The sequence below is a fragment of the Castor canadensis genome, chromosome 16 (genome assembly GCF_047511655.1).
Source record: "Castor canadensis chromosome 16, mCasCan1.hap1v2, whole genome shotgun sequence".
Taxonomy (NCBI): domain Eukaryota; kingdom Metazoa; phylum Chordata; class Mammalia; order Rodentia; family Castoridae; genus Castor; species Castor canadensis.
In genome coordinates this window covers 17,516,086-17,544,035 of record NC_133401.1, presented here as the reverse complement: position 1 = coordinate 17,544,035, position 27,950 = coordinate 17,516,086, and the positions used below count along the sequence as shown (strand labels likewise).

The 27,950-nt window shown below is 50.3% G+C and overlaps 2 protein-coding genes and 1 non-coding gene across 6 annotated transcripts in view; 2 read left to right on the top strand and 1 right to left on the bottom strand.

Annotated features, from left to right (window-relative positions):
- The first annotated feature begins 855 nt into the window (after positions 1–855).
- Positions 856–26,759, top strand: Slc1a5 (solute carrier family 1 member 5). 3 transcript variants are annotated; one of them, XM_020170996.2, is made up of 12 exons: positions 856–979; positions 7,182–7,330; positions 10,209–10,275; positions 10,519–10,655; positions 15,889–16,866; positions 19,289–19,331; positions 20,022–20,069; positions 21,062–21,222; positions 23,432–23,665; positions 24,434–24,628; positions 24,720–24,854; positions 24,974–26,759. In XM_020170996.2, the coding sequence occupies exons 5-12, from the start codon at positions 16,313–16,315 to the stop codon at positions 25,206–25,208; spliced, it is 1,605 nt and encodes a 534-aa protein (XP_020026585.2). In that variant the 5' UTR covers positions 856–979; positions 7,182–7,330; positions 10,209–10,275; positions 10,519–10,655; positions 15,889–16,312; the 3' UTR covers positions 25,209–26,759. The 3 variants fall into 3 exon arrangements, with proteins under 3 accessions (XP_020026585.2, XP_020026602.2, XP_073913885.1); XM_020171013.2 differs by lacking the exon at positions 15,889–16,866; XM_074057784.1 differs by lacking the exons at positions 856–979; positions 7,182–7,330; positions 10,209–10,275; positions 10,519–10,655 and having other exon boundaries at positions 13,267–16,866.
- LOC141418354 (small Cajal body-specific RNA 23) lies at positions 21,405–21,529 on the top strand. The gene has a single exon (XR_012443010.1).
- Fkrp (fukutin related protein) overlaps positions 23,985–27,950 on the bottom strand; it is a 20,462-nt gene continuing 16,496 nt past the window's right edge. For both annotated transcript variants that reach the window (XR_012442654.1, XR_012442655.1), the window contains exon 3: positions 23,985–24,224. The gene's annotated coding sequence lies outside the window, so the exon portion shown is untranslated. The remainder of the gene's footprint in view (positions 24,225–27,950) is intronic.

Sequence of the window (27,950 nt, the reverse complement as noted above, 5' to 3'; positions counted from 1 at the left end):
ACTACATGCCTGGGCTGGCTTTGAACTGTCAAAGGAATGTCTACTATTGGGGGTAGTTTCTGTCCCTTGCCATGAAGATGTTATCTTTCCTGGAATCCAAGGTGATTGCAGAGCGATTGTAAAGAGAAAGGCTTAGAGCAAAGACAGATACGAAATGGAGGCAGAGGTGCCAAGCTTCTCCTGTTTTTAGTTAATTCATGGGCCTGAGTAAGGAGTCAGTGCTTTTCAGCAAAAGCAGTTTGACTACCTCTTACAGGTGGGAAGGGAGACTGCTGTGGCCATCGTTGGTTTATGGTACTGGGGATTCAACCCAGGACCTTGTGCATGGCACCCCTCTGGTGACCCAGTCTGGGTGGCCATCTTTGCTTTTTTTTTAATTTTTTTAATTTTTTTGGCATACTGGGATTTGAACTCAGGGAGGGACTCATGCTTGCTAGGCAAGGTGCTCTACCACTTCAGCCACTCCATCAGCCTATTGGTGGCCATCTTTGGAAAATGCACATTGCCCAAGGATGATCGCCTGTTGACCTTCCTTCCTTCCATCCTTCCTTCCTTCCTTCCTTTCTCCCTTTCTGGTACGAGTATTATGTTTGCTGTGCATTAAACATATTGAAAAAATATAAAAATATAATACATTGTAAAACCCATAGGAAAACAATATTGTGTACACTTATCAGCCCTATGATGTACACAAACACCATATGGTGCCCGATATGCAAATCAGCTAACCCCCAGCTGGTGTCGATATGCAAATCAGCTAACCCTAAGGTGGTGCTGATAAGCCGGCCTGCTATGGATATTTAAACTGCCTCGCCTCTCCGAGACCCGAAACAAGAGCAGCCCCCCCCCCCCCCCCCCCCCGCACTCTGCACAGCTGGTCGTTCGGATTCCCTGGGTGTCCTGGAGGCCTATGGAGACGGAGAACTAGCCAGGACCGGTTCAGAGCCAGCTACCCGTGGACTAAGATTCACGTGGCAAGGTGAGCACAGCCTGGGGAAGGCTGAGGCGCCATCGGGCATAGGTTGTAACCCCCTGCAATAAAGTGTGTATGAACAACTTAGTTCCTGCCTAAGTTAATTCATTTAGCGCCTGACTGACGGTCAACTCTGCACTGTCACCTGCTCACGACACTCTCTCTCTCTCTCCCTCCTTCCCTCCTTTCCCTTCCTTTCCTCCCTCCCTTTCTTTCTTGACAAGCTCTCTTTAGGTAGTCCAAGTTGGGCAAAAATGGTTGCTCCTCTTTCCTCAGCCTCCTAAATGCCGGGATTACAGACGTGCACTACCAAGCCCAGCTACTGCCTTTCATAGGACCTCTCCTTCCCTTAAGCCCAGGGATCCTCCCCTTCTTGCCTACTAAAGAAATATATTCCAGCCAATCTTCCTGTTTCTCATCTGTTTCTATTCTAAGAATATTCTAGAATCCAAATCATTCCCACACCACCTAAGCCTGTTTGATCAAAAGAACTGATCTTCCTCCTCCCCGACCCAAGCCCTGTCTATCTTTCATACTTGATTTTCCTCCACAGAACTTCTCACCACTTGACCTGCTCTAGATTCTCCTTGTGTGTGGAGCAGGGGGCGTGGTTCAGTGTTAGAGCCACTTGTTAAATTCCCAGTACCACAAAACAACAACAACAACAAAAAACGAAAAAAGCGAGGGGCCTCTGGTCTGACCACTTAAGAGCCTTTGCCTCTGGCCTTCATCCTGGGAGAGATCCCTGCAACTGGACTTCCTCCCCACATTGAGGAGGGGATGAAAGAGCTGGGTCCACGAGGGGTGGGCTGTGGGGAGGCAGGGAGGCTCCCTGACTTCTAGGCCATGTCAGGGTGGCCTGTGCATTGACTGAACACCTGCTGGATGCCCAGTTTAGTGCTAGGAACACGGTGCTCCCATGCCAGTGGGGGAGACAGGCTGGTGCCCAGAGAACTACTCCTATAGAGGGAACAGGGCTGGATGGTGGATGCAACCGGAGAGGGCTTCCTGGAAGAGGGCATGTTGTGTTCCTCACAGAGGAAAAAAAAAAAAATGTGAAGATTGAGAGTTGGAGGTCAGCCTGGGCTACGTGGTGAGAACAAGTTTCAAAAAGGAGTCATCAGGACCAGGTGCACAACTCAAGTGTAGAGTGCCTGCAAACTTTGTTTGAAAGAAGCTGAAAATTTGGATCAATGGGAAAGTTGTCCCATGTTACTGGATCAGTAGGCTCTCTTAAATAAAAGAAAAAAGATGAAAAGAAGAAAATAGACCCATCTTTTGCTGGGTATCGTGATGCACTACTGTAATCCTAGCACTTGTGGGAGGCCAAGGCAAAATTACCAGTTCCAGTGCAGCCTGAGTTACATAGAGAAATATTGTCTCAAAATAAATAAGTAACCAAATAAAAAGAATTCTTCTTCAGCCACATGCCCCTCCCCGCCCCTCCTCCTGCTTTCTTTCTGTCTTTCTTTCTTTTTTTTTTTTTTTTTTTGTGGTACTGGAGCTTGAACTCAGGGCCTACACCTTGAGCCACTCCACCAGCCATTTTTGTGAAGGTTTTTTTTTTTCTCAATAGGGTCTTATGAAGCCCGGGACTGGCTTCAAACCTTGATTCTCCTGATCTCTGCCTCCTGAGTAGCTAGGTTTACAGGCGTGAGTCACTGGCGCCCAGCTTCACCCGCTTTCTGATTCCTCCACCTCTGGGCCACCTCCCTTGCTGTTCCCCCTGCCTGAGTCTCCCTTCCCAGCACCAGGCCAGGCGGCTCCCGCTCTGCACGGGGAGTGTGGACCAATGACTCCCGCAGCTGCAAGCCAGTCTGAATATACCCATGATGTCCTGCTGTCCCTGCCAGGATGTGACTCTCCTCACCCTGGGCTCCTGGGACCTGGCAGGGTGCCTGACTCCAGAGCAAATGTCCTGCAAATATTTGTCACTTGAAAAAGGAAGCCAAGATGTCCAAGAGACCTGGGTTGGGGAAGAGGTGGGGGAGGGAGGTCCAGGCAGACAGAAATGTGTGGGCCAGGCGCTGGGGACCCTGGGGCCAACCTCCCCAGCTGGGAGGAGTAGGGAGGAAGGGAGAGGAGGGGGAAGGAGGGAGGGACGTATCAGAGGAGGGGACAGGAGGAGGGAGGGAGAGGAGTGGGGAGGGTGAAGGAAGGGAGAGGGAAGGAGAGGGGGAGGGAAAAGAAGGGCCGGATGTGAGTCACCTCCTAAGCACAAGACCGTGGAAGGCTGCTGGAACTTTCGGGAATCTTTTTACAGTGGGACAGAGAGGGTGACAGTGTCTTTCTGGGAGACCCTCAAGTTTGCTTGTGGCCGGAAGGAGGACAGGCCTCGTCTCCCAGGGCCTTCTAAGGACTTCTGCAGAACATTCCATGGGGCCTTCTGGAACAGGCTGGGCAGCTTGGCAGCCCCTGCTGCCCCCCCACCGCTGGGTCACTGCTCTGGCCTCCTCCTCCTCCTCCTCCTCCTCCTCCTCCTCCAGGCCAGGCTCACCCTCCCTTCTCCTTGCATCCCATGACGCTTCTGTAGGCCTGCATTTTTTATAGAGTGCTTGAAAAAACAAAAGTTAATAGGTAATTGAGTGCCTGGGATGAAAGATAACAACGTGAAGACTTTCCCTCCCTCCCTTAGGCTCCTTCTAGGACGCACCCCAGCTTTTATCCCATCCTCAAGGGAGGCCAGGCCTCTAAAGTGGTCAGACACAGGCCTTGAACTGGCTGTGATCTGGGCCTAGTGCACCAGGCTCGGGGTCAGAGGTTCCCTGCACAGGGGAGGAGGATGGGGGCACAGCCAGGCAGGTGTGGAAAAGCCAAAGGACCCATTTTCTTGTGTTTTCTCTCAGAGACAGCCTAAGTCATGTCAGCACAGATGGAGAGGGGTCCATAGGCTAGAGACATCATTGTTTTTCTTTTTTACTTAATGGTGTATTCAGGTTGGGTGTGATCGTGCATGCCTGTAATCCCAGAACTAGGGAGGTTGAGGCAGGAGGATTGTGAGTTCAAGGGCATCCTGGGCTATGGAGGAAAACAAAATGAAGCAAAACACAGATGACATTTGTTCCCTCTTCTGGTGGAGGTGACATTCTAGTGAAGGACAGTGGAGAAATAAAATGAGAAGCCTGTCTCCTTTTTTTTTGTGCGTGTGCTGGTAGAGTTTGAACTCAGGGTCTTGTGCCTGCTAATCAGGCACTCTACCACCTGAGCCACTCCATCAGTCCTTTTGGCTCTGGTTATTTATTTTTTGCAGTACTGGGGCTTGAACTCAGGGCCTTCACCTTGAGCCACTCCACCAGCCCTATTTTTGTGATGAGTTTTTATCTGAGGTAGGGTCTCGAAGGGCTGGCTTCAAATCATGATCCTCCTGATCTCTGCCTCCTGTGTAGCTGGGATTACAGGTGTGAGCCTCTGGTGCCCATCGATAGGTATGTATTAACATTACATAATAAGTCAGGAGACCTGAAAAGTGTTATTGGAAAAACATGGAGCAGTGCTGGGGTGGTGGCTCAAGTGGTAGAGTAACTGGTTAGTAAGCATGGGGCTCTGAGTTCAAACCCCAGGACGGCCAAAAAAACAACAACAAGAACAAAAACCCACCACCAACAAAAACCCTTTAAAACTTAAAGGAGAAAAATTTGGAGTGTTACGAGACAGGTTTCAGGTTTTTTTCACATGGTGGTCTGAGAAGGCCTTGGTCAAAGTGACATTTGAGCAAATTCCTGAGGGAAATAAGGTAGTGAGCCAGAAGGTTATTTGAAGTGAGGATGGCACCAACAGGAGGAACAGCAAGTGCAAAGGCCCTGAGGTAGGAGTGAGTGGAATGTGTCCTAAGAGCAGAAGGAGAGCAGTGTGACCAGCAAGGAGGAGTGAGGAAGACAGTGAGAGACCTACAGAACCTTCTGGGCTACTGCTCACAATGCAGATTTTGGAGTTGGAATACAGCTCAGGGGCAGAGCACTTGCCTAGCACATGGGGGGCCTGGGCTTTGATTCTCAGCCCTGAAAAGAAACAAAGAAAGAAAAGGAAAGAAACTGGCTTTGACTTTCTTGGAGAGCCATCCAGGTTGGCGGATGCCAGGGCCAGTTCTCAAGAGAACATTACTACACTTTCCAGAATTTTCAGCCCACTTGTTAAACATAGCTGTTATTAAACATTTTTAAGTTAAATTATGCAAATTTACAGGTACATATATGATGTTAAAACATAGGTAATAAATAGCCATCTCTTGCTTTCTTTTTTTCTTTTTTTGTGGTATTGAGGCTTGAACTCAGGGCCTACACCTTGAACGACTCCACCAGCCTTTTTCAGTGATTTTTTTTTTTTTTTGAGATAGGGTCCCTCAAACTATTTGCCCAGGCTGGCTTTGAACTCCGATCCTCCTGATCTCAGTATCCTGAGTAGCTAGGATTACAGGCGTGAGCTGCAGGTGCTCGGTGACTGTGGGAACTGCCCTTGTGCCAGACTAAAGCTGTGACATCCATCCTTGAAAGAACTGTGTCAAAGGACATGGGCGGGTCTAACGTGAGTGCCTGCTGTTCTATGACTTTCTGAGGAGGCCAAACCAACTTCCACCCCCGCCAGCTAATGTGTCAGAGGACACAGGCCTCTTGTGGTGGCAAGTTGGTCACCCAGACCCTTTGATGGTTCTTGCTGCTTCTGGGATGAAGCCTTTGAACTTGGCCTTCATAGTCAGGCCTTGTCCCGTGCTGTTACAAGGAAACAGGGAACACCATGACCTCACCAGACACCTAGTAAATTCCACATTGAGGACCTGCTGCTTGTCCCTTGAAATGAGCCCTGACCCACCCACACTCCATGTACTTGTGTCTTTCTTCTTAATTTCTCCTGGCCTCTCACCAGACAAAATCCACTCTCCCATTCCCTATGGCTGTATGGCCCTTTTCTGTTTCAAAAGGCTAAAAAGCAGATTTTTTTTTTTTTTTTTGGTGGTACTGGGGTTTGAACTCAGGGCCTTCACCTTGAGCCACTCCACCAGCCCTTTTTTATGATGAGTTTTTTCGAGATAGAGTCTCGAGAACTATTTGCCCAAGCTGGCTTTGAACCATGATCCTCCTGATCTCTACCTCCTGAATAGCTGGTATTATAGGTTTGAGCCACCGGCACCCAGCTTTTGTTTTTGAAAGTAATGGGGTTTGAACTCAGGGCTTTGTGCTTGCCAGGCAGGTGCTCCATCATTCAAGCCACACCCCCAGCCCTGTATTTTGTTTTTGAGACAGGGTCTCTAACTTTGCCTAGATTGGCCTTGAATTTGCAATCCTCTTGCCTCCTCCTTCCTAGTAGCTGGGACTATAGGAGGGGCCCTACCACACCCAGCCTGGCCCAGGTTTCTAATGTGCCATTAAATGTCACCTTCCTAGGCCTCACTTGAACCTAAGGCAGTCACCCCTTCTTGTCCTCCCTTCCCAGGCTGGGAGGACTTCAACCATAGCCTCTTAATGAGCACTCAGTCTGCTCCCTGCCCAGGCTGAACTGCAAATTCTAACACCTCTCAAATCAGGCCCACACCCCACCCTTCACTCGGAAAGCAAAGCCACTTGGACCTTTGGCCTGGGGTCCAGGGGCCTTACTTGCAAATCCAATGCAGGGCCTCTGTTGCTGGCCCTAGGCAGTGAGAGGACAATGTCTCTCTAGCTGAAAATGGCCTTTGGAGGTGACACCACATTGTCACTGTGAATGGGCTTTATTTTGGATCTACTCTTGGAACTGGCTGCTGACAGAGCTGTGCCAATAAGGCTACCAGAGCAGAGCCATGCTCCCTGGTCATCTGGGGCAGGGACGTTTTTGAACCCCCATATAGGACTCCCAAGACATGGCCTAACTTGCTTCTGACCTGGCTTCTGGAAAGGAAAAGTTAGTAATTCCAGTACTAAAAGCTCCTTGTATACTCATCTCTTTAGGTGTTGCCAAGGCCTACCTGAGGGTTTTTGCCATATTTTGGTTTTGGTTTATTTGAGACAGGGTCTCACTATGTAGCTAAGGCTGACCTCAAACTCAGAAATCTCTTGCTGCAGCCTCCAAAGAGCTGGGGTCACGGGTTTGCATCATGCATGGCCAGCAGTGGTTTTGTTTCCTCTTCCTGCTGCCTCTGGGGTTCAGGTCAAGTCCAGGAATAGGTAGGACTCCCACCTCACCTTTATTCTCTTCTGTCTCTCTGAAGCATCAGAGCATCAAATATCTCTCTACACAGGTCACCTGACACCTGTGAGGCCCAGGACAGGAGTGGCTGCCCTGGAGTGTTGCCCCTGGGCTTTGGCTGGATTTGGACCTGGAGGAAGATGAGGAGCACCTGACGTCCCAGTTCTGTGCCTCAAGGCTCAAAAACCTAAGTGACAAGAGGTACCACAAGCTATCGGGGCCTGACAGCCAGCAGCCGAGGTGAGGTGGGGGAGGCCTACAGGGCAGTCAGAGGAGCCAGCTCTTATAAATAAGTAATTAGGAAGGGCGGATGGGCAGGGCAGACTTCTCCAGCTCCCAGGTCAGCAGTGGGAAGTGCATCCTTGCTACATTCAGGTGGCCCAAGGGTCATGAGGTCTCCCTCCCTCCCTCGCTCCCTTCCTTCCCTTCTTTCTTTCCTTTTTTTAGGGGGTGGGACTGGGGTTTGAACTCAGGGCTGTGCATTTTTTAGGCAGGTGCTCTACAACTTGAGCCACACCCCAAGCCCATTTTGTTTTAGTTATTTTTGGAGTCCAGGCTGACCTGGACAGCAATTCTATTGTACACTTCCTGCTGTAACTGGGATGACAGGCACATAATCACTGTGCTCAGCTATTGGTTCAGATGGGGTTTCATGAACTTTTTGCTGAGATTGGCCTTGAACCATGATCTTCCCCATCTTTACTTCCCTAGTAACTAGGATTACAGGTGTAGGCCACAGCACCTGGCCTCTTTCTTTCTTTCTTTCTTTTTTTTTTTTTAAATATGGTCTCTATGTAGTCCAGGTTAGCCTTGAGCTCTCAATACTCCTGCTTTAGCCTCCAGAGTGCTGGGATTACAGACATGCCCTACTGTACTTGGCTTGGCTAAAAGATCTTAGTTGGCTCTATTCTGTGTTTCTAGAATCAGGCAACATCATAAAACCGGTTCACTCCATAAAATAGAATAAGTGTTCATTTACACTGAATGAAAGGAATTTTTTTTTTTTTTACAGTGTTGGGGCTGGAATCCCAGACCTCAAGCATTCTAGAAAAGTGCTGTACCACTGAACCACACCCCAGCCTGAGACTAGTCTGGAAAAAGCAGAAACAGAGAATAAAAGCACATTAATTATTTCAAAGTTACTTTCCTTGTAAGGTGTGAATAGGGAGAGAGACAACAGGTAAATAACTGGTCAATGCCAGACTTACTTCAGGTTACTTTTCGGGACCATTAAGAAGAGATGTAAGGATTAAACCAGGAAATCTATCTTGCTTATTGAAACTGGCCCTTTTGGGAAATTTGACTATTTCTCCATATCTGGTTTCTCAGAAGATCAGATAACAACTTAGTTCAGGTTTGGTGATGTGAACTTTAGCATGAGTGACTCCATTTTGGTTTTTCATCATGCCTGTGGAACCCAGCAAAGGAGCCTAGTCCAAAACAATAGCTTCCTGTATTTTCCTTTAACGAATGAGCCTGTGGATCACACCTTAATCCTAGCTACTTGGGAAGATGACATCAGGAGGATAGTGGTCCAAGGCGAGCACAGCCAAACAGTTCTTGAGACCCCATCTCCAAAATAACCAGAGGAAAATGTACTGGAGGTGTGACTCAAGAGTTAGGGCCTTGCTCCCAGTGCAGTTTAAGGTCCCACACAGTGCTGGGCTCCATGCAGGTGAGAGGGCCCTAAAGAGGACAGTAAGACCAAACGACAGATGGGAATGTGAACAAGGAGCCTGACTCTCAGGTCTCTGGTGCCCCTAAATTAGGCTTACTTTTTCTTTTTTTTTGGTGGGAATGGGACTTGAACTCAGGGCTTTGTGCTTGCAAAGCAGGCACACCTCCAGTCAAAGTGAGGAAGACCCTATCTAGAAAAACAAAGTGCTAACAAAAGAGCTGTGGGTGTGATTCACGTGCTAGAGCTCTGAGGCTGAGTTCAATTTCCAGTGCAGCAAAATATATTTGAAAAAAAAAAAGGAAGGGGAAGAAGAAGAAAAAGATGGAGGAGTAGCCAGGGCAGTGGGAGGGATCCAAAAGGGTGAGGCCAGCAAAAAGTAGAGGCTGGTAAGCAGTGTGGCACCATTTGTCCTTGGGTTGTGTGCAGGCACTGCTGTATCAGAAAACAGAATCCAACTGGGTGCCAGTGCCTACACCTGTAATCCATCTGCTTGGAGGCTGAGATCAGAAGGATCATAGTTTGAGGCCTGCTTGGGCAAATAGTTCAAGAGACCCCATCTCAAAAAACCTTTCACAAAAATAGGACTGGTGGAGTGGCTCAAGGTGAAGGCTCTGAGTTCAAGCCCCAATACTGGAAAAAAAATGTATATATACATTTCCCTAATGTCAAGGGGAAAAGATCAAAATCAAATTGGAGTAGCATTTATTCAGGGCACTTCAGATGGAATCAGAAGGTCATTGTTAATGGGATTTTCGACTTTTTTTTTGGTGGGACTGGGGTTTGAATTCAGGGCTTCGCACTTGCATGCAGGTGCTCTACTGCTTGAGCCATGCCTCCAGTCCATTTTGCTCTGGTTCTTCTGGAGATGGGGTCTCATGAACTGTTTGCTGGGCTGGCCTTTGGTCTTCCTGATTTCAGTCTTTCATGTAGTTGGATTACTGGTGTGAGCCACTGTACCTGGCTACTTCTCTCATTTTTCTTTTTTTACTTCTCTCCTTTTTGAAGTTAGGATTGAAATAACTTCCTTTGGCCAAGGCAGAGTCAGAGATACAGTGTGTTACTCCAGGTGGAAGCTCCCACCACCCCATACTGGGGTTTGAACTCAGGGCCTCATGCTTGCCAGGCAGACACTCTGTCATATGAGCCACTCTGCCAGCCCTTTTTGTAATGGGTTTTTTCAAGATAGGGTCTTGTGTGATCTATTTGCCAGAGCTGGATTCGAACCACAATCCTCCTGATCTCTGCCTCCTGAGTAGCTAGGATTACAGGCATAAGCCATGGTGCCTGGTTCAAAATATGTATCCTTCTTTAAATACTAGCTTCACACACAGAAAGGTGATGTGAGAAAAACTGAGAAGTGGCAGTTTTCTTACCTATGACAAATTCATCTTTCTTTTCTAGCTCCCTGAGAAGAATCCAAGAAAGGAAAATGGGGGCGTGGTATTGGGGGTTGAACCCAGGACCTTATGTAAGTTCAGCAGGTGCTCTACCTGTGAGCTAAGCCTGCAGCTTGCCTTCCCTGCTCAAGTCCTCTCTTTAGCCCGCACCCTGCCTTCTCATTCTTTTTGCCCTTCCTTCCTTCCTTTGGGGCTTTTTTTTTTTTTTGTAGCACAAGCAGTTGAATTCCTAAAAGGTAAATATGCATGAAATAGCTCTCCTTTGATCCCACATTCTAGTCCCTTCTCCCCAGCTCCTCCTCTTCTCTTTCTAGAAGAACTCAAAAGCCCAGCTCCTCCTCTTCTCCTTCTAGAAGAACTCAAAAGCCCAGCTCCTCCTCTTCTCCTTCTAGAAGAACTCAAAAGCTGGGTTCCACGCAAGTCTCCAGGGACCCCTGCGGCCACATTCCAGGTGGGCACTCACCCTCTTCCTGTTTGGACTCCGAAGTGAGTGGGTCTGCCTCCTCCTTGGTAATGCAGCACAGAGCAGGCAGCAGAAATGCACACTTTCTACAAGTAACTCTTAGTCCCTGCGGAGGGGCTGGGATTATTTTACCCTGGCAATTGAAGTTCATGCCTATCAGGACCACCAAAGGGAGGGCTGTGGGTGGTACAAAGGGATGGAAAAAAAAGCAGCAGAAATAAATACAAAATAGTGGAGTGTGCTGGAGTGCTTCTGTAATCCCAGTACTCAGGAGTTCTAGGCCAGCCTCGGCTCCATAGCTAGATCTTGTTTTAAACAACAAACAAAACAGCAGCTGGCAAAGTGGCTCACGTTGTAGAACACCTGCCAAGCAAGTGTGAAGCCCTGAGTTCAGACTCCCTGACCTACCACCCTTCTCCACTAAAATAAACCCCAGAATTAAATCCTGGAATCTAATCTAGTCCCTTATATAAAATGCCATGGGTCAGTCACCAGTGGCTCACACCTGTAATCCTAGCTACTCAGGAGGCAGTGCTAGAGACCCTATCTTGAAAATACCCAATACAAAACAGGGAGGGCCAGCGGTTTAAGAGGTAAGACTGACCTACAGATCCTACCAGATACATTGTATCATCTCCAGATGATTTATAAAACCTTATACAAGGTAACTGTGTTGGTATGCTACATTGTTCAGGGAATATATCAAGATAAAGATCTACCTACCTTCAGTATGGAGGCAATCTCTTTCCCTACTTTTCTGCTGGAGCCACCGCACCTCTAGTCCATGTTTCTTTGGTTATTTTGGGACTGGAATTACTCCCACTATTTGCCTGGGTTGCTCTCAATCTATGATCCTCCCAATCTCAGCCTCCCAAATAGCTAGGATTGCAGATATGAGCCACTGTAATATATAGAGAATTTAATTGTTTATTTGTTACTGAGGTTTGAACTTAGGTCCTCACACTTGCTAGGCAGGCACTCTACCACTTGAGCCATGCCTCCAGTCCTTTTTGCTTTAGTTTCTATTTCAGATAGGCTCTTTTTCTTTTTGTTTTCTTTTTTCTTCAGATAGGGTCTTGCCTTGGAGGATGAGCCTTCTCCTTGTCCGTTCTGAGTAGCTGAGATATTTGCCACCATGCTCACATTTGTTTTTTGAGATAGAGTCTTGCTAACTTTCTATTTATTTATTTATTTGGCCCAGGCTGACTTTGAACCTCAATCCTCCTAGCTCCACCTTTCAAGTAGTAGCTGAGATTATAGGCATTTGCCCCCATGCCAAGCTGTTTGTTATTTTTTGTGGTACTGGGGTTTGAACTCAGGGCCTACGCCTTGAGCCACTCCACCAGCCCTTTTTTTGTGATGGGTTTTTTCGAGATAGGGTCTCATGCACTATTTGCCCTGACCAGGGTGGCTTTGAACTGCAATCCTCCTGATCTCTGCCTCCTGAGTAGCTAGGGTTACAGGTGTGAGCCAGCAGCATCAGGTGTTGAATTAAGGTTCTTGAGAAGGCTGGGCATGTGGCTCAAGTGGTAGGGCACCTGCTTAGCAAGTGCAAGACCCTGAGTTCAAACCCCACCACGGTTAAAAAGAAAAAAATTCCCTACTTGCAGAACTGGAGAGAGAAAAAAAAAGTAAAACTGGTTATGGGATGTCTCTCTTTCCTGACCTCATCTCCCAGGCTGGACTTCCGGCCTTGGCTCCCCACCTTCATCCCTCCATCCTCTCTTACTAACTGAGTCCTCACTCAGTGAGTGTGAATGGATGTCTCCCCCATTGGACTATGAGCCTGGGCGGATGGGAGTTAGACCTGTCTCAGTCACAGTGGTGTCCCCAATGCCCTCCAGAACAGAGCTGGACACACACAAGGCGCTCAGATAACGGTTGTTGAGGGCATGAGTGCAGATTTGAGGGAGGCAAGTGGTCGGTGAGATCCTGGTCCTAAGTGGGATGGGGCAGGCTGAACGCCTGCTGTTTCCTGTCTCCCAGGCTGGCAGACACCATGCAGAACAATACCCGCTTCTGATAGCCAACTGAGGCTGGGAACTCAGTTCCATAGGTCCAGATTCCCCAGGGTTCAGCCCAGCCTCCTCGAGCCCCAAGTGGTATTTGCAGTGTTGAAATTGAAATCTGGGTAGGAGGTTACGCCAGTGGGAGCACAGCTGGCTGAAACCAGTTGGTAAAGTTCATCTCCCGCCAGAGGCGGGCAGGGGGCGGGGCGCTCCCAGCCAATCCTGGACCAGGCCCTCCTACCTTGCCCTTCCTCTGCCCCGCCCTACACTCCCCCGAGGTTCTGGGATGGCAAAGCCTCTTTCCTGAATGCTGCCTTCCTGTCTGGCACCCCAGCCCTTGCTGGGTGGCAGGCAAGAGGCTGAGCACAGCCCATACCCATAGGAGCCAGGGCTCGGATTTCCAGGAGAGCTACCAGATGCCTCTCCTCCCCCAGCCCAAACACCTGCTACAGCCACACCAGAAGCCCAGCTGTGTCTTGGGTCCTCAAGACTCCCGGGGAGCAGCCACCTCCCGGTCTGCCTTAGGGAACACACTGGAGAGGACTTCTGTCTTGATAATCGGTTTGTTTGTTTAATTGATTGAGACAGTGTCTCATTATGTAGCCCAGGCTGGACTCGAACTGGAGATCCTCCTGCCTTAGCCTTCTGAGTGCTGGATTATAGAGAGGTGCCTACCTCACCACACTTGGCTTATTTGTGCTTTTATTTTTGGTGGTACCGGGGTTTAAACTCAGGGCCTTGTGCTTGCTAGGCAGGTGCTCTACCAGTTGAGTCATGGCCCCAGCCTTTTTCACTTTACTTAATTTTGAGATAGGATCTGGGATTTTGCTGAACTGGACCTCAATTCCCCTGTTTATATTTCCTGAATAACTGGGATGCAGGCACACACCACCACACCCAGCTTATTGGTTGAGATGGGAGCGCATGAATTTTTTTCCCTGGACTGGCCTCAAACTGTTATCCTCCAATCTCATGCAGCTGGGGTTTACAGGCATAAACCACCATACACCAGTCCTCTTTTTTTTTTTGGCAGTACTGGGGTTTGAACTCAGGGCCTACATCTTGAGCTCATTCCACCAGCCCTTTTTATTTATGATGGGTTTTTTTTGAGATGGGGTTTCAGAACTACTTGCCCAGGCTGGCTTTGAACCGTGATGCTCCTGAGCTCTGCCTCTGAGTAGCTGGGATTACAGGTATGAGCCATGCAACGGATGCCGAAGTATTTAGAAGAAAGATACATCGATTCCTGCAACTTTGCATGTATCAAAAAAGTGCTAGTGGCTCACGCCTGTAATCCTAGCTGCTCAAGAGGCAGAGATCAGGAGGATTGAGGTTTGATGCCAGCCCAGGCAAATAGTTGGGGAGATCCTATCTCGAAAAAACCCAACACAAAAGAGGGGTAGTGGGGTGCCTCAAGTGGTTGAACACCTGCCTAGCAAGCATGAGGCCCTGAGTTCAAACCCCAGTAGCACCACAAAAGCAAAATGAAATGAATGGAGAGCTGGCGTAGAGCACTGGCCTAGCCTGAGTGGGGCCCTGCTAAAAAGAAAAACTAAAAAGAAGAAAGATGGACAGATATGTGGTAAAATCAAGTGACACAACCTCACTGTGACATTTGAAATTTTTCAAAAAATATGCGGGAAATATTTGGTGGATATTAATAGTAACATTAGCACAGTCAGTAAACTAAATTGTATGCATTTCTTGCAGTGCTGGGGATGGAACCCTGTGACTCGTACCTTTTTTTTTTTTTTGTGGAACTGGGGTTTGAACTCAGGGTTTTGCACTTGCAAAGCAGGTGCTCTACCACTTGAGCCGCACCTCCAGTCCATTTTGATTTGGTTATTTTGGAGATGGGGTCTCATGAACTGTTTGCCTGGGCTGGCCTTGAACTGCGATCCTCCTAATCTCAGCCTCCCAAACAGCTAGGATTTCAAGCGTGAGTCAGTGGCGCCCTACTAAAACCTGTTTAATAGATGAATTGAGCTTGTGTTCCTAGGAGGAAGTGCGTTATGATCCTCATGATATCTGTCCTGTAACTGAAAAGTGTCTAGCTGTCAACTGGGCAAATTTATTTTTTAAATTATAAACAGTATTCAAGACACCTGTGGTGGTGTTCACCTGTAATTCCAACTACTCCGGAGGCTGAGGCAGGAGGATTGAATTCAAAGCCAGCTCAAGCAAAGGGCTGACACCCTTTGTCAAGAAATTACAAAAAACAACAGGGCGTGACTCAACTGGTAGTAAACTTGCCTAGCATGTTCGAGGTCCTGGGTTCATTCAATCCCCAGCACCGCAAAACAACAATTAAAAACATTATTCAATAAACAACTCCGTCTCATCTTCCGGCAATCATGCCAGGGATGAAATTTTACCATCTGCATTTTACGTTTGAGGAAGTGAAGTTCAGAGAGGCGACATGAGATGGGGAACTCAGGGCTAAGATGCTCCAAGCTGAGTTGATTCGAAAATGATGTAGGAAATTTTTTTAAAAAGAAAAAGTGAACCACTTGAAAATCACCTGCACTTCCTAGAGACCTTCGCACCAGAGAACCCTGCTGTGGCTTAACCGCTCTAACCCACAGCAAATGCCTTGCGGAGGGGGGAGGGGGAAGCAACCGCTGACGTCCCGCCCCTGGCCCCGCCCACTCATAGGACCCGCCTCCCAGGTCTTTTCTTTTTTGCAGTCCTGAAGTTTGAACTCAGGGCCTACACCTTGTATCACTTCACCAGCCCTTTTTTGTAAAGGGTTTTTTTCAAGATAGGGTCTTGCAGAACTATTTGCCTGGTCTGGCTTCGAACCCCGATCCTCCTGATCTCTACCTCCTGAGTAGCTAGGATTACAGACGTGAGCCACCCGCAGAATCAGCCTTCTTTGGCATGCTGGTCTCTCCTGTATCTCAGCCGCGTCCCCCGAGCTCGCCGCGCACGCACCGTAGCCAATGGGCGCCCGGGATTTGGTTTCGCCTTCTTAAGCCCCGCCCCAGCCCATAATCCAGGCTCGTCAGCCTAGCGGGCTCAAAGCTACGCGGCGCACCCGGGAGTTTCTCCCGCGGCTCGGGTCCTCTGCCTCCCGCGTTCCCGGGAGGACTGAGGGTCACAGAGGTTGTGACTTGCCTGAAGTCCCGCAACTGTTCCAAGAGGAAGCTCTGAAGGGGGTCTGGATTTCCCCTCCCGGACTCTGAATTCCTTCCTCTTGGACCCCTGCTTAGCTCTCGGGTTCCAAGACCCAGGCACCCCGGATCCCCGCCTCTTGGAGCCGGACGTCCCGGATCTACGCCACCTGGACATAGCTTCCTGGAGACCTCCGCCACCTGGGCGCCCTCCGGCTCCCGGAGCCCAAGGATCGATCCCACATCCCAGCCTGAAAATCTCCTGTGCCCTCAAAGCCCAGGAACAAGAAACCCAGGCGTTCGCAACTCCCAGCTTTCGGGCCGCTCACGCCACCGGGAAGACCAGAGCGGTCCCAGCGCCCAGCCCTGGGGACTTGGACACCCCACTTCCGAGAGCCTGTGAACCCGCAAATCTGAAGTTCCAGCCTCCAGGCGCTGTTACTCAACTCTCCCGTCATAAGGACGTCGGTGGCGCGGGAAGGGCAGCGCTCCCAGCCTCCGGGCGCTTAGGAACCTCCTCATCATGGTGGTCGATCCTCCTAAGGCCGACCCCAAGGGGTTCCCGGCGGCAGAGCCCAGCGAGAATGGTGGCCCGGCGCTGGGTCCCAGAGAGGACGTAGACGCGACAACAGGCGGATGCTGTGGCTCCTGGGACCAGGTGCGCCGCTGCCTTCGGGCCAACCTGTTGGTGTTGCTGACCGTGGTGGCCGTGGTGGCTGGCGTGGCGCTAGGGCTGGGGATCTCGGCGGCCCGCGGCGCGGTACCACTGGACCCCAAGGACTTGATGGCCTTCTCCTTTCCGGGTGAGCTCCTGCTCCGCCTCCTACGAATGATCATTTTGCCGTTGGTGGTGTGCAGCCTGATCGGAGGCGCCGCCAGTCTGGACCCGAGCGCCCTCGGCCGCCTGGGAGCCTGGGCGCTGCTCTTTTTCCTGGTGACCACGCTACTCGCTTCTGCACTCGGCGTGGGCTTGGCTTTGGCGCTGCAGCCCGGCGCCACCAACGCCTCCGTCTGGAACACCCACGCTTTCAAAGAGGCCCCCAAGGAGGTGCTCGATTCGTTCTTGGATCTTGTGAGGTCAGACGCCCGATCCTCCCTTCCCTGGAGTGGAGTGGGAAGGGACCCTGTGCTAGGGATGGTGAAGTGGCCACGTGGACAGGAGGAGGCTTTAGGTTCTCTGCAGGGAGCCTTAGGAGAACGGGAGGTGACGGTGCTGTGTGTGTGGGGGGGGTGTGGGAATGTGAGGACAGACTCCTGCGGAAGGGGTTTCTAGATTTGGAGACCCCCTCCCACAAGGGTGGGACCCCACACGAGGATCACAGGGAAGGAAGTGTTATAGAGAGAGAAGGAAAAGCAGTATTTGGGGGTCTGGTGAGATATACGGTCTGCCCGAGGAAAAGGATCCAGTGGTGGGGACCCAGAGACATCCCCAGTTGAATATGGGCCACAAAACAGATTCACATGTCAGCCAAGGGATCCCAGATGGGACTCGTGGATAAAGATTTAGGGGTGAGGATCGGGCTTTGGGAGGTCCCCAAGGCTGCCCCTGGGCTGCTCACACCATGTGGGGCCACAGCCTGGGCTTCCCACCCTCCAGGTATTTTTTCTCAACTTCACCCCCGTTTTCATCAGCTGTGACTTGGCTACTTCCCCTTCGGATCCAGGTCAGCCCTGCCACCATGCCTTTCCCTCTCACTTCCTCCTGCCTGGCTACCCCTCCATGGGCCACCCAGACATGTGGTGGGGTAGACAGGCAGCACATTCTCTTCCACCTTTGGAGAAGTGCAGACTGTCTGGGTTGTATGGGCTTAGCTTTAGGGCCTCTGATTCAGTGTTTCCACGTTGGGGACTTCCTGGAAGTGAGGGCAGGAAATGGCGAGTCACGGAACAGGGTACCCTCCAATTTTGGGTCATCACTTGCTGACTGAGTTCAGAGGCTCCAAGGGCTTGGTGTTCATGCCTGCTGTGGGTAACATCTTCTGTTTGGGCTAGATTAGCTGAGTCCTGGGCCTGGCTCTGAGCTGCAGGTGGGCACACCCACCCCAAAGGCTGTTTACAAATGTTCTCTGGCCTCCCCACCCAGGGCCAAACAGCTGGGACTCACACTTGGCTGGCTACCCCCAGACTTAACTGGAACATCTCATACACTTGGCCTTACAATGGACACACCAGAGGATGCAGGCCCCCTGAAACACACACACATGACTTCACCAGCTGTCACACACACACACACACACACACACACATTAGGGACTAACACCCTTCAGCAGAGCCACTCAGTGACATCATACCAGTACCTAACCCATGCTTAGAACAGTGCAGCCAGCTGTGGTGATACACCTCTGACCCCAGCTACCCAGGAGGCAGAGGCAGGAGGCGCTAGAGTTCAAGGCCAGCCTGGGCATAGTTAGGGAGACCTTATCTCAAAAACAAAATACAAACCAAAGGGCTGGGGACTGGGATTTAGCTCAAGTGGTAGAGCACTTGCCTAGCAAGTGCAAGGCCATGAGTTCAATTCCCAGAATGGAAAAAATTGAATCTCAAATTCAAGCCCAGTCAGGACTACATGTAGAGTTTGAGGACAATTTGGGCTTTGAAAAAAAAAAAAAAAAGGCAGAGAACACACCTATGTGGGCACATATGCATAATTATATTCTGTGCCATATGGAGTACTTATCTGCTAACCATGTCCCATACATCTGACCTTAACCCATAACTTCTGGCCCGATCCTAGCACTGAGCTATTGTTCTGTGACTGGAGAGGAAGGATGCAGGGAGTTCACACTCAAGAGCCACTGGCTGGGTTCAAATCCCGCCTCAGCCACTTCCTACCTGGGAAGTTTCTTGCTTTTCTGTGCCTCAGTTTCCCCTTCTGTGAAATAGGAGAATAGTGCTTTTCCCAGGGTTGTGGTGAGGGTGGATGATTTGGCTTGTGGGAAGCACTAGCTGTACTGCCTGGCATACTCAGTCACACAAGGGTGGCCTTGTAAGCACACATGTATATTTGTGACATGCACAGCTGCCCCTTGTCACTCTCCAAGCCAAAAGAGACTGGACACTTTTCAACACACCTCAGACTCTCCCCTTGCCCTCCAACCCATGAGCCCCCCCACCCCACCCCAGGATCAGCTCCTTCCCTGACCCTTCAGGAAGTAGCTGATGCAAGACAGCCAGGGTGTTAAGTTTGCTGCATGGGGGTGGAGCGAGGCCCGGTGTGACCATGCCCTTGCCTGTCTCTAGAGCCCTGCATTCTTTCCTTCCAACCCACATTCCCTCGGGGCCCTGAATGCCAGCTTGCTGGGCCCAGAAGAGGCCAGCTCAGACCCCAAAAAAGGTGTGCAAGCTAGGTAGGTCCCACTGCCTGACTGGACACTGGCTGAGTAGGGGTGGGGGCCACTGACAAGGCCACCAAGTTTCCTCTTACCCCCCAGAGGCCAAGGTACCCTCTGTGTTCCCCCTGTGATGGTGTCTGATAATCCCCGTATGTCTATTTTTGCAGGAATATCTTTCCTTCCAACCTTGTGTCTGCAGCCTTCCGCTCTGTGAGTCCTCTGGGCTGTGTCAAGGGGTAGGATGGGGATGGGGGAACAGCCGCTCATAGCCCTTGCCACCTGACTTTGGGCTGTCATATTTTGGAATATCTCACATGGCCATATGTTACCTGCAATATCTGGGGGCTCTTGGCTAGTTCCTGAAACCCACCTAGGCCTTTCCCCACAAAGAAATAGGAATGGGGTTGGGGGAGTTGGGTATATACTGCAGTGATAGAACGCCAAGTCTTGGCTCCTGTCCCCAGCAGTGGAAAAGAAAAAAAAAAAGAATCTACTTGTGTGATAAGTGATTGGACAAGTGACTTTACCTCTTAGCCTTGGTTTCCACCTATAGAAAATTTGGTATTAACAGTCCCACCTCAGATGGGCTGTTGACAGCTGAAATTGAATTTAAAGGATGTTTAGGCTGGCTGTATGCTGAGGTGCATGCCTGTAATCCCCAGCTGCTTGGGAAACAGGAAGATTGAGAGTTCCAGGCCAGCCAGGGCAAAGTTAGCCATGCCCTGTTTCAAAAACAAAATATAAACAAAAGGGCTGTCAAGTCATAGTGCACCCCGTTTTGCAACTGCGAGGCCCCGGGTTCAATCCCCAGTACCTCCAGGGAGGAAAAAGGTTGGGGTAGGTACTGAACGTGGTTGGCCCTGATGCCAGTTCTCACTGACTTCCTGGCTCTGTTTGCAGTATTCGACCTTGTATGAACAGAGAGAAAATGGAACCAAGATCCTCCCGGTAAGAGAAGGGAAGGGGTGCTGGTGTGGCTTTTCAGATTTGTCCCCACCCAAACTTTCCCCTTGGTGACATTCACTTTTAACATTGCAATCCTTCCCCAATTTCTGTCCTTTCTGCCTTCTAGATGTGTCCTCACCTGGTCCCTCTTCTGTTCCCCCTCTCCCACCTACCTCATTGAGGCAACCACAGGGGTTTTCTTGTTTTTTGGGGGGTACTGAGACTTGAACCCAGTTCAAGGGCCTACACCTTGAGCTACTCCACCAGTCCTTTTTTGTGAAGGGTTTTTTCCAGATAGGGTCTCTTGAGCTATTTGCCCAGGATGACTTTGACTTTGAACCATGAATCTCCTGATCTCTGCCTCCTGAGTAGTTAGGCATGAGCCACTGGTGCCTGGCTCAGAGGGGGTTTTCCAAAGTACAGATCGAACCGGTCATGTAGCTCAATGGCAAGGCTCTGGGTTCCTGCCCAGCACCCTGCTACGTCCCCCAGTGCCCGTGTCCCCCTTGCTTCTAGTGCACAAGGGGTCTCTGTAGGGTAGGACCCCTCCCCTCCCTCAGCCTCATCTTGTGATCCTCCCATTTGGCTCTTCCCCTGTAGCCCTGTCTGGTTTCTTTCCTTCTTTGAATGTGGGCATTTCTAGAGCATTGGGAATTCTGTTTCCTTTTGAGAATCTTCTCTTGTCTTTTGTCCCTTCCCATCTCTTTGGTCCTTCAGTGTCAGCTAAATGTGTCTTCTTCAGGAAGCTCCCCATGAGTGCTCCCACTCCTTCCTGCTCTCCCCTGGGCACCCCTATTCCAGCTCAGTGCAGTCAGTGTGACCCCTGGTGACAGGTCTCTTGCCCTTGGACCTGGATCATGAGGCTTGGGGGAAGAGGCTGGAGGAGTGCTGCGTTGTCTCTTGCTCGGGCTCAGTGTGGCCAGGACAGGCTCTCAGTGGCCAGACGGATGGCCTGAGTGTCCCCTCTCCCACCCCCATGTGTTCCTTGCCTGAAGGTGGGGCAGGAGGTGGAGGGCATGAACATTCTGGGCTTGGTGGTGTTCGCCATCGTCTTTGGTGTGGCCCTGCGGAAACTGGGTCCTGAGGGGGAGCTACTCATCCGATTCTTCAACTCCTTCAATGACGCCACCATGGTTCTGGTCTCCTGGATCATGTGGTAGGTGGTGGGAGGGGCCAGGGATGTCTGTGTGGGGTTGGTGGGGATCCTCCATCCACTCCCTGGACCCCAGGGTCCTGAGTTCAAAAATCGACACCTGCCATCCTCTAGCTGTGTGACTTTAGGCAAGTCACTTGCCATCTCTGTGCCTCAGTTTCTTCCTCTATAAAATGGCTACAATACTGCTCACCAGGGCTCAGTCTTCTCCATGTGGTCCTGACCTGCCCTTCATGAGCGAGAAAATTGGAACTGGTTTGGGGGTGTCCTGCCTGAGTGGACGTGGGACACCATGGTTTTCAGTACAACAAGCCACACTACACCTCTGACGGGAAAGATTCCTTTTAAGAATACTGTCATTGCTCAGATGAGCCGTTAGCTCAACTTGACCTAAAAGAATTAGTTTAGAAACTGCCAATAATGCTAACTTCCACCAATGCTGAGATGCTGATGCTGGTGCCTTCTTCACCTTTCTGGAAGGTGACAAAAGACAGCCAACTGTGGCCACTACTTGGCTCTGGTCCACTGCAGTTTTCTTTTCTTTATTTATTGTGAGACTGGGCTTTGAACTCAGGGCTTTGAACTTGCAAAGCAGGAGCTTGAGCCACACCCCCAGTCCATTTTGCTGTGGTTATTTTGGAGATGAGGTCTCAAGTACTATTTGCTCAGGCTGGCCCCAGACCTCAGTTCTCCTGATCTCAGCCTCCCAAGTGGCTGGGATTACAGGTATGAGCCACAGTGCCCAGTGAGAATTCCTGCCCTGCCCCCCAAATTCCAATATCCGTGAACTACCATGTGTGTGCCTACTGCCTGCAAGAGCTCTTGGTGAAATTGAGTATATTTTTAAAAGTATGTCTCCTTTTTTTGTTTTGTTTTGTTTTGCTTGACGCAGGGTCTCACTCTGTAACCCAGACTGGCCTTGATGCCAAGTTCTTGCTTCAGCCTCCCAAGGGCTAGGATTATAGGTGTGTACCACCACACCCAGCATCTTTTATTTTTATTTTTTTTGTTGCAGAGCTGGGGATCAAACGCAGAACCTTGCACTTGCTAGGCAAGTGCTCTGTCACTGAGCTACAGCCCAGACCTGAGAGTATGTCTTTCTTTTTTTTTTTTCCAGTACTGGAGGTTGAACTCAGGCCTCGCTCATGCTAGGCAGGTGCTCTACCCCTTGAGCCACACTGCCAGCCCTGAGAATATGTCCTGTGTTAGGGACCCTGGGTGCTGGTGTGAGTAAGGCCAGGCTAGCCTGCTTCCTCATTCTCACACCGCCTACCAGAAGTTCTCAGGCCCCTTGGGTCTGTTTCCCTACCTGGAAAATGAGATTCATGACAGCAGCCTCAAAGGGCACAGATGAGTTAATGGCATTCTCAGGACGGTGCCCAGCCTATAGCATGTCCACAGTAACCAGTGACAAAAATTTACTTAAGCATTTGTTTATATAACTTTCAGGCATGTCCACTGGCCAGGACGTGGGCTGGACAAACCTCGTGTCTTTGAGGCTGGGGAGATAGGAACCCTAGTAGTCAGGCAGTAAAGTCCATCTTAGGCCTTGTGGGGTCTTCCTACCCCAAAAGCCCTTTGTCGTGATGAGATTTTTTTGAGATAGGGTGTTGGGAACCATTTGCCTAGGGCTGATGCAAGCCCCCTGATCTCTGCCTTCTGAGTAGCTCGTATTACAGGTGTGAGCCACTGGCACCCAGTTTTATTTTGCTTTTGAGATCTTGCCCTGGCTGCCCTTGAATTTGTGATCCTTCTGCCTCCACCTCCCAGGAAGCTGGGACTACAGGCGTGCACGACCACACCCAGCTTCAGCATTTGATTCTATAATAACTACAAGAGATGCGCTTGTAATAGGATCTTTCTCATGGGCTCTTGTGAGGATTCAGTCATGATCAAGGGCTCCATGAGTCATAAATGCCACCTACCTGGGAGTTATTAGGACCCCAGCTACGACCTTTTTATTTTTCATGATGTCCTGAGCATACCAGCTGCTATAACAAGCAAACCCAGAAAGCAGATGACTCACACATGATGAGTGTTTCTCACTCGGGGGTCAAGTTCAAGTCTGGGACGCTGGCTTTTTTCTCTTGGCTGGACTACCTTCAAAATGAAAAGCCAGAAGATCAGAGGATCCCAGGGGAGAACTGGGAGATTGGTCAGTAGGGGGCGCTGATGCCCGGCCATTGCAGGCACCTGTCTCCCTGGTGACTAGGTATGCTCCGGTGGGCATCTTGTTCCTGGTGGCCGGCAAGATCGTTGAGATGAAGGATGTGGGGCAGCTCTTCGCCATCCTTGGCAAATACATCCTGTGCTGTCTGCTGGGCCATGCCATCCATGGGCTTCTGGTTCTGCCTCTCATCTACTTCATCTTCACCCGCAAAAACCCCTACCATTTCCTGTGGGGCATCCTGACGCCGCTGGCCACCGCCTTCGGGACCTCCTCCAGGTGTGCATCATTGCCTTATGCAAAGGGACGTGGAGTGGGTATCAGGCGTCTGAAGAGCCCTGAAATTTTGCGTTGGGAATTCCTGTTCCACTCTGGGTCCAACATCAGGGACCTCCTTCCGCCTTACCCCGTGCCCTGTGTCAGCACCCAACTCTCCCATCTGTGGCATCTCCAAGAACACTATTCGTCTTGGAGCCAGCCACCTCGCAGGCATTTAGCAGTGATTGCCCTCCCCCACACTGGTGACTGAACTCAGGACCTGGCACTTGTTAGGGACTTGAGCCACGCCCCCAGCTTCCTTCCCTCCCTCCCCACCCCCTGTTTTTTGGAAACATGGTCTTGCTACTATGTAGCCCAGGCTGGCCTTGACTTTTGCGATCTTCCCTCCTTAGCCTCTTGAATCCTGGGATTATAGACATGTACCACCACGCACCCCGCTTAGGTGTGACTTTTTGTGGGTATTTTGAGAGGAAGCGGCCAGTCTATACTCTTCCAGGGGTGGCCAGACGTCCTTCATTTTGCAATCCCAGCATTTTGTGGGATCCTGAGTGTCTTCTAGCTGTGGGAAGAGAAAGGCTGGTAGTCAGAGGGAGGAGACGGCCCCCCCCCACCACCCCCCGGACCCGCGTGGGTGTGGCCTGCGTGGTGGGCGGGGCCTGTCGGCGGATAGTCTATGAGGACTGGGTATGGGCGGGGCTTGTGGTGGGCGGGGCTGGGTGGCTCCGCACTAACTCTGCCGCACCAACTCTGCCCCACCGGCCCTGGCAGCTCCGCCACGCTGCCGCTGATGATGAAGTGCGTGGAGGAGAAGAACGGCGTGGCCAGGCACATCAGCCGCTTCATCCTGCCCATCGGTGCCACGGTCAACATGGACGGTGCAGCACTGTTCCAGTGCGTGGCCGCCGTGTTCATCGCGCAGCTCAACGGGCAGTCCCTGGACTTCGTGAAGATCATCACCATCCTGTGAGTACTCAGGGGCCATGGCTGGGACCCCTGGACCTCTTGACCCTTGTCTCCTCCCATTACAGCTCCATCTGCCTCTCCCCTTCCCCAGGGTCACGGCCACCGCGTCCAGTGTGGGGGCGGCCGGCATCCCCGCTGGAGGCGTGCTCACCCTCGCCATCATCCTGGAAGCCGTCAGCCTCCCTGTCAAGGACATCTCCTTGATCCTGGCTGTGGACTGGCTTGTGTAAGTAGGGGTTTGGGGGACTGATGGGGACTCCTGGAAGCCAGGATGTCATTGAGCCCCAGTGAAAGGGACAGGCAGGAGGTTTCCCTCTCACTTCCCCATCGCTTGGACCTTTTTAGGGACCGGTCCTGTACCATCCTCAACGTGGAAGGTGACGCTTTTGGGGCAGGACTGCTCCAATCTTATGTGGATCGGACAAAGTCGCCGAGCTCTGAGCCTGAGCTAATCCAGGTGAAGAGAGATGTGCCACTAACTCCCCTGCAAACTGCCCCTGAGGAAGGCAACCCCCTCCTCAAACACCCCCAGGGCCCTGGCAGCGATGCTGCCACCTATGAGAAGGAATCAGTTATGTAAACCCCAGGAGGGGTTCCCCTGCCCTGCTCTGCTGGGGACACGTGGACATTACCATCACCAGTGTGGGTGAAAGGATAGACTGTAGCTCAGTCTGCAGGGACCCCTGTCCTTCTGAACTGGAGACTGGGCAGCTTTGTTGCTGGGGTGTATGTGTACGTGCAAGAGAGTGACCTCAAATCTTCAACCCTGTCCAAGGCTCCCCATTTCAGGGCACTAGTCACCATGTCTAGATCTCCACACTTTGAGGGGAAGGGTGTTCAACCCGTACAATGCTGGCTATGATAGTGGCTTTAGTTGTGCTGTGTGTGTTTTCTGTGACCACCTAACCCTCCACAGTATGTCCCACTCTGTCTACGTCTACAGGCCCTGTGTTCCCTCCACATAAACACTCCCAGAACCCTTTGGGAGAGACCAAAGATAAATACTATCACTCCAGAGAACATTTTTTAGCAATAAATTTGAGTGTCAAGTGTATTTAATCAGGTGTTTTAAGAATTTGAGCCAGGTGCCTGTGGCTCACACCTGTTGTTGTATCTACTCGGGAGGTTGAGATTGGAAGGATCAAAGTTCAAGGCCATCTGGGCAAATAGTTTTTAAGACCCCCACCTTCAAAATAACTAGAGCAAGATGGACTGGAGGCGTGGCTCAAGTGATAGAGTGACTGCTTTACAAGCACAAAGCCTGGAGTTCAAGCCCCAGTCCTGAAAAAAAAAAAAAAACAGCCAGGCACTGGTGGCTCACACCTGTCATTCCATCTACTTGGGAGGCAGAGATTAGAAAGATTGAGGCCAATAGTTCCTGAGATCCAACACAAGAAAGGACTGGCAGAATGGCTTAAATGGTAGAGCACCTGAGTTCAAACTCAGCAGCTGCTCTCTGTATAATCGCCAACAGATGGAGACTAAACAGTTGGGTAAACTAGGAAGACCTCGGCAGTACAAAGAACTAGCAATGCAGAGCATGGTAGCACACAGCTGTAATCCCAGCACTCAGGAGGCTGAGGCAGGAGGATGACATGTTCAAGACCCTGTTGTAAAACAAACCAAGACAACTGAAGAACCTGTACTTACATATGCCACCGTGGTAATTTGTTTAAAGTCAGAAATGAAGACACATTGTCTAGGTGCATTTCTATGAAGGTCTAGAACATGCTACACTGTTCTCTGGGGAGATGTCAGAAGAGTGGTGACCCTAGTGTGTGTTGGCACACAGTCCAAACTTCTGGATAAAACACTGTATTTATTATCATTATTATTATTATTATTTGCGGCACTGGGGTTTGAACTCAGGGCCTCACACTTGCAGGCAGGCACTCTACCACTTGAGCCACTCCACCAGCCCATCTTTATTTTATTATTTTTTTTCAGTGCTGAGGATTGAACTCATAGCCTTGTGCATGCTAGGCAAAGTGCCCTACCACTGAGCTCCATCCCTGGCCTTTGTTTTTGTATTTTGAGACAGGATCTTTTTATGCAGCCCAAACTTGCCTTCAAATCTCAATCTTCCACTTCACCCTCACAAGTGCTGATATTAAAGGCATCTACCACCATGCCTGGCTGCATATTTTTTTGGTACTGGTGTTTGAACTTGGGGCTTTGTACAACTCATGTAGGCATCCCTTGATATAAGAACTCTCATCCAAATAATCCCAATGTAATAACTTGCTCTTTTTTTTTTTTTAAAACCTAAAATCTGCTGTTTGAGTCAACCCTACTGTGGGGCTGGAGTGTTGCTCAGGTAGCACCTGCCTTGTATGTTAGAGACCCTGAGTTCAAATCCCAATACCCAAACTTAAAAAACTTACTGTGTCTATTTTTTTTTTTCTCTTGGTACTGGGGATTGAACTCAGGGCCTCATGAGTGTGTCTATCTTAATTGTTATGGCAGTACTGGGGTTCGAATTCAAGGCCTGCACTTGTGAGACAGGTGTGCAGCACCATGTCAGCTTTACTGGTTGAGGTGGAGTCTTGATAACTTTGCCTAGGCTGGCCTTGAACTGTGATCCTCCTAATCTTGTCCCCCCCCTTCCTTAACTATTTCACATCTTTGCTCCATGTCATCTCAGCAAGGCCTTCTCTAACCCCCTGTATTATTCTACAACCCTCCAACCTGTTACCTCCCTTACCCATGGAACACCTTATTCCACTTTTCTTTTTTTTGGGGGGGGGATGGGGTTTGAACTCAGGCCTTTGCGCTTGCAAAGTAGGCACCCTACCTCTTGAGCCACAGCTCCAGTCCATTTTGCTCTGCTTATTTTGGAGATGGGGTCTCTCGAACTATTTGCCTGGGGTGGCCATGAACTGTGACTCTCCCGACCTTAGCCTCCCAAATGGCTTGGATTACAGGTGTGAGCCACTGATGCCTGTTTTTTTTTTTTTTTTAATTTATTTTTGAGACAGGATCTGGCCTTGAATTCCTGATTGTCCTGCCTTAGCCTCCAGAGTGCTGAGATTACAGGCATGTCATACCACACCCAGCCCTATTTTTTTTTCTCTGTAAGAGAAAAAAATATATACTGTATACTGGGACTTGAATTCCAGGCCTACACCTTGAGCTACTCCACCAGCCCTTTTTTGTGAAGGGTTTTTTCAAGATAGGGTCTCTTAAACTATTTTCCCGGGCTGGCTTGGAACTGTGACCCTCCTGATCTCTGCCTCCTTGAGTAGCAAGGATTACAGGTGTGAGTCACTGGCGCTGGGCTCCCTATTAATTTATTGTTGGAGATGGAACCCAGGGCCCCACA

Coding starts and splice junctions, on each gene's coding strand:
- Slc1a5 (XM_020170996.2), top strand. CDS start 16,313: ATGGTGGTCGATCCTCCTAAGGCCGACCCCAAGGGGTTCCCGGCGGCA. Junction 21,223..23,431: donor CTGGTCTCCTGGATCATGTG/GTAGGTGGTGGG, acceptor CCTGGTGACTAG/GTATGCTCCGGTGGGCATCT. Junction 24,855..24,973: donor CTGGCTGTGGACTGGCTTGT/GTAAGTAGGGGT, acceptor GGACCTTTTTAG/GGACCGGTCCTGTACCATCC.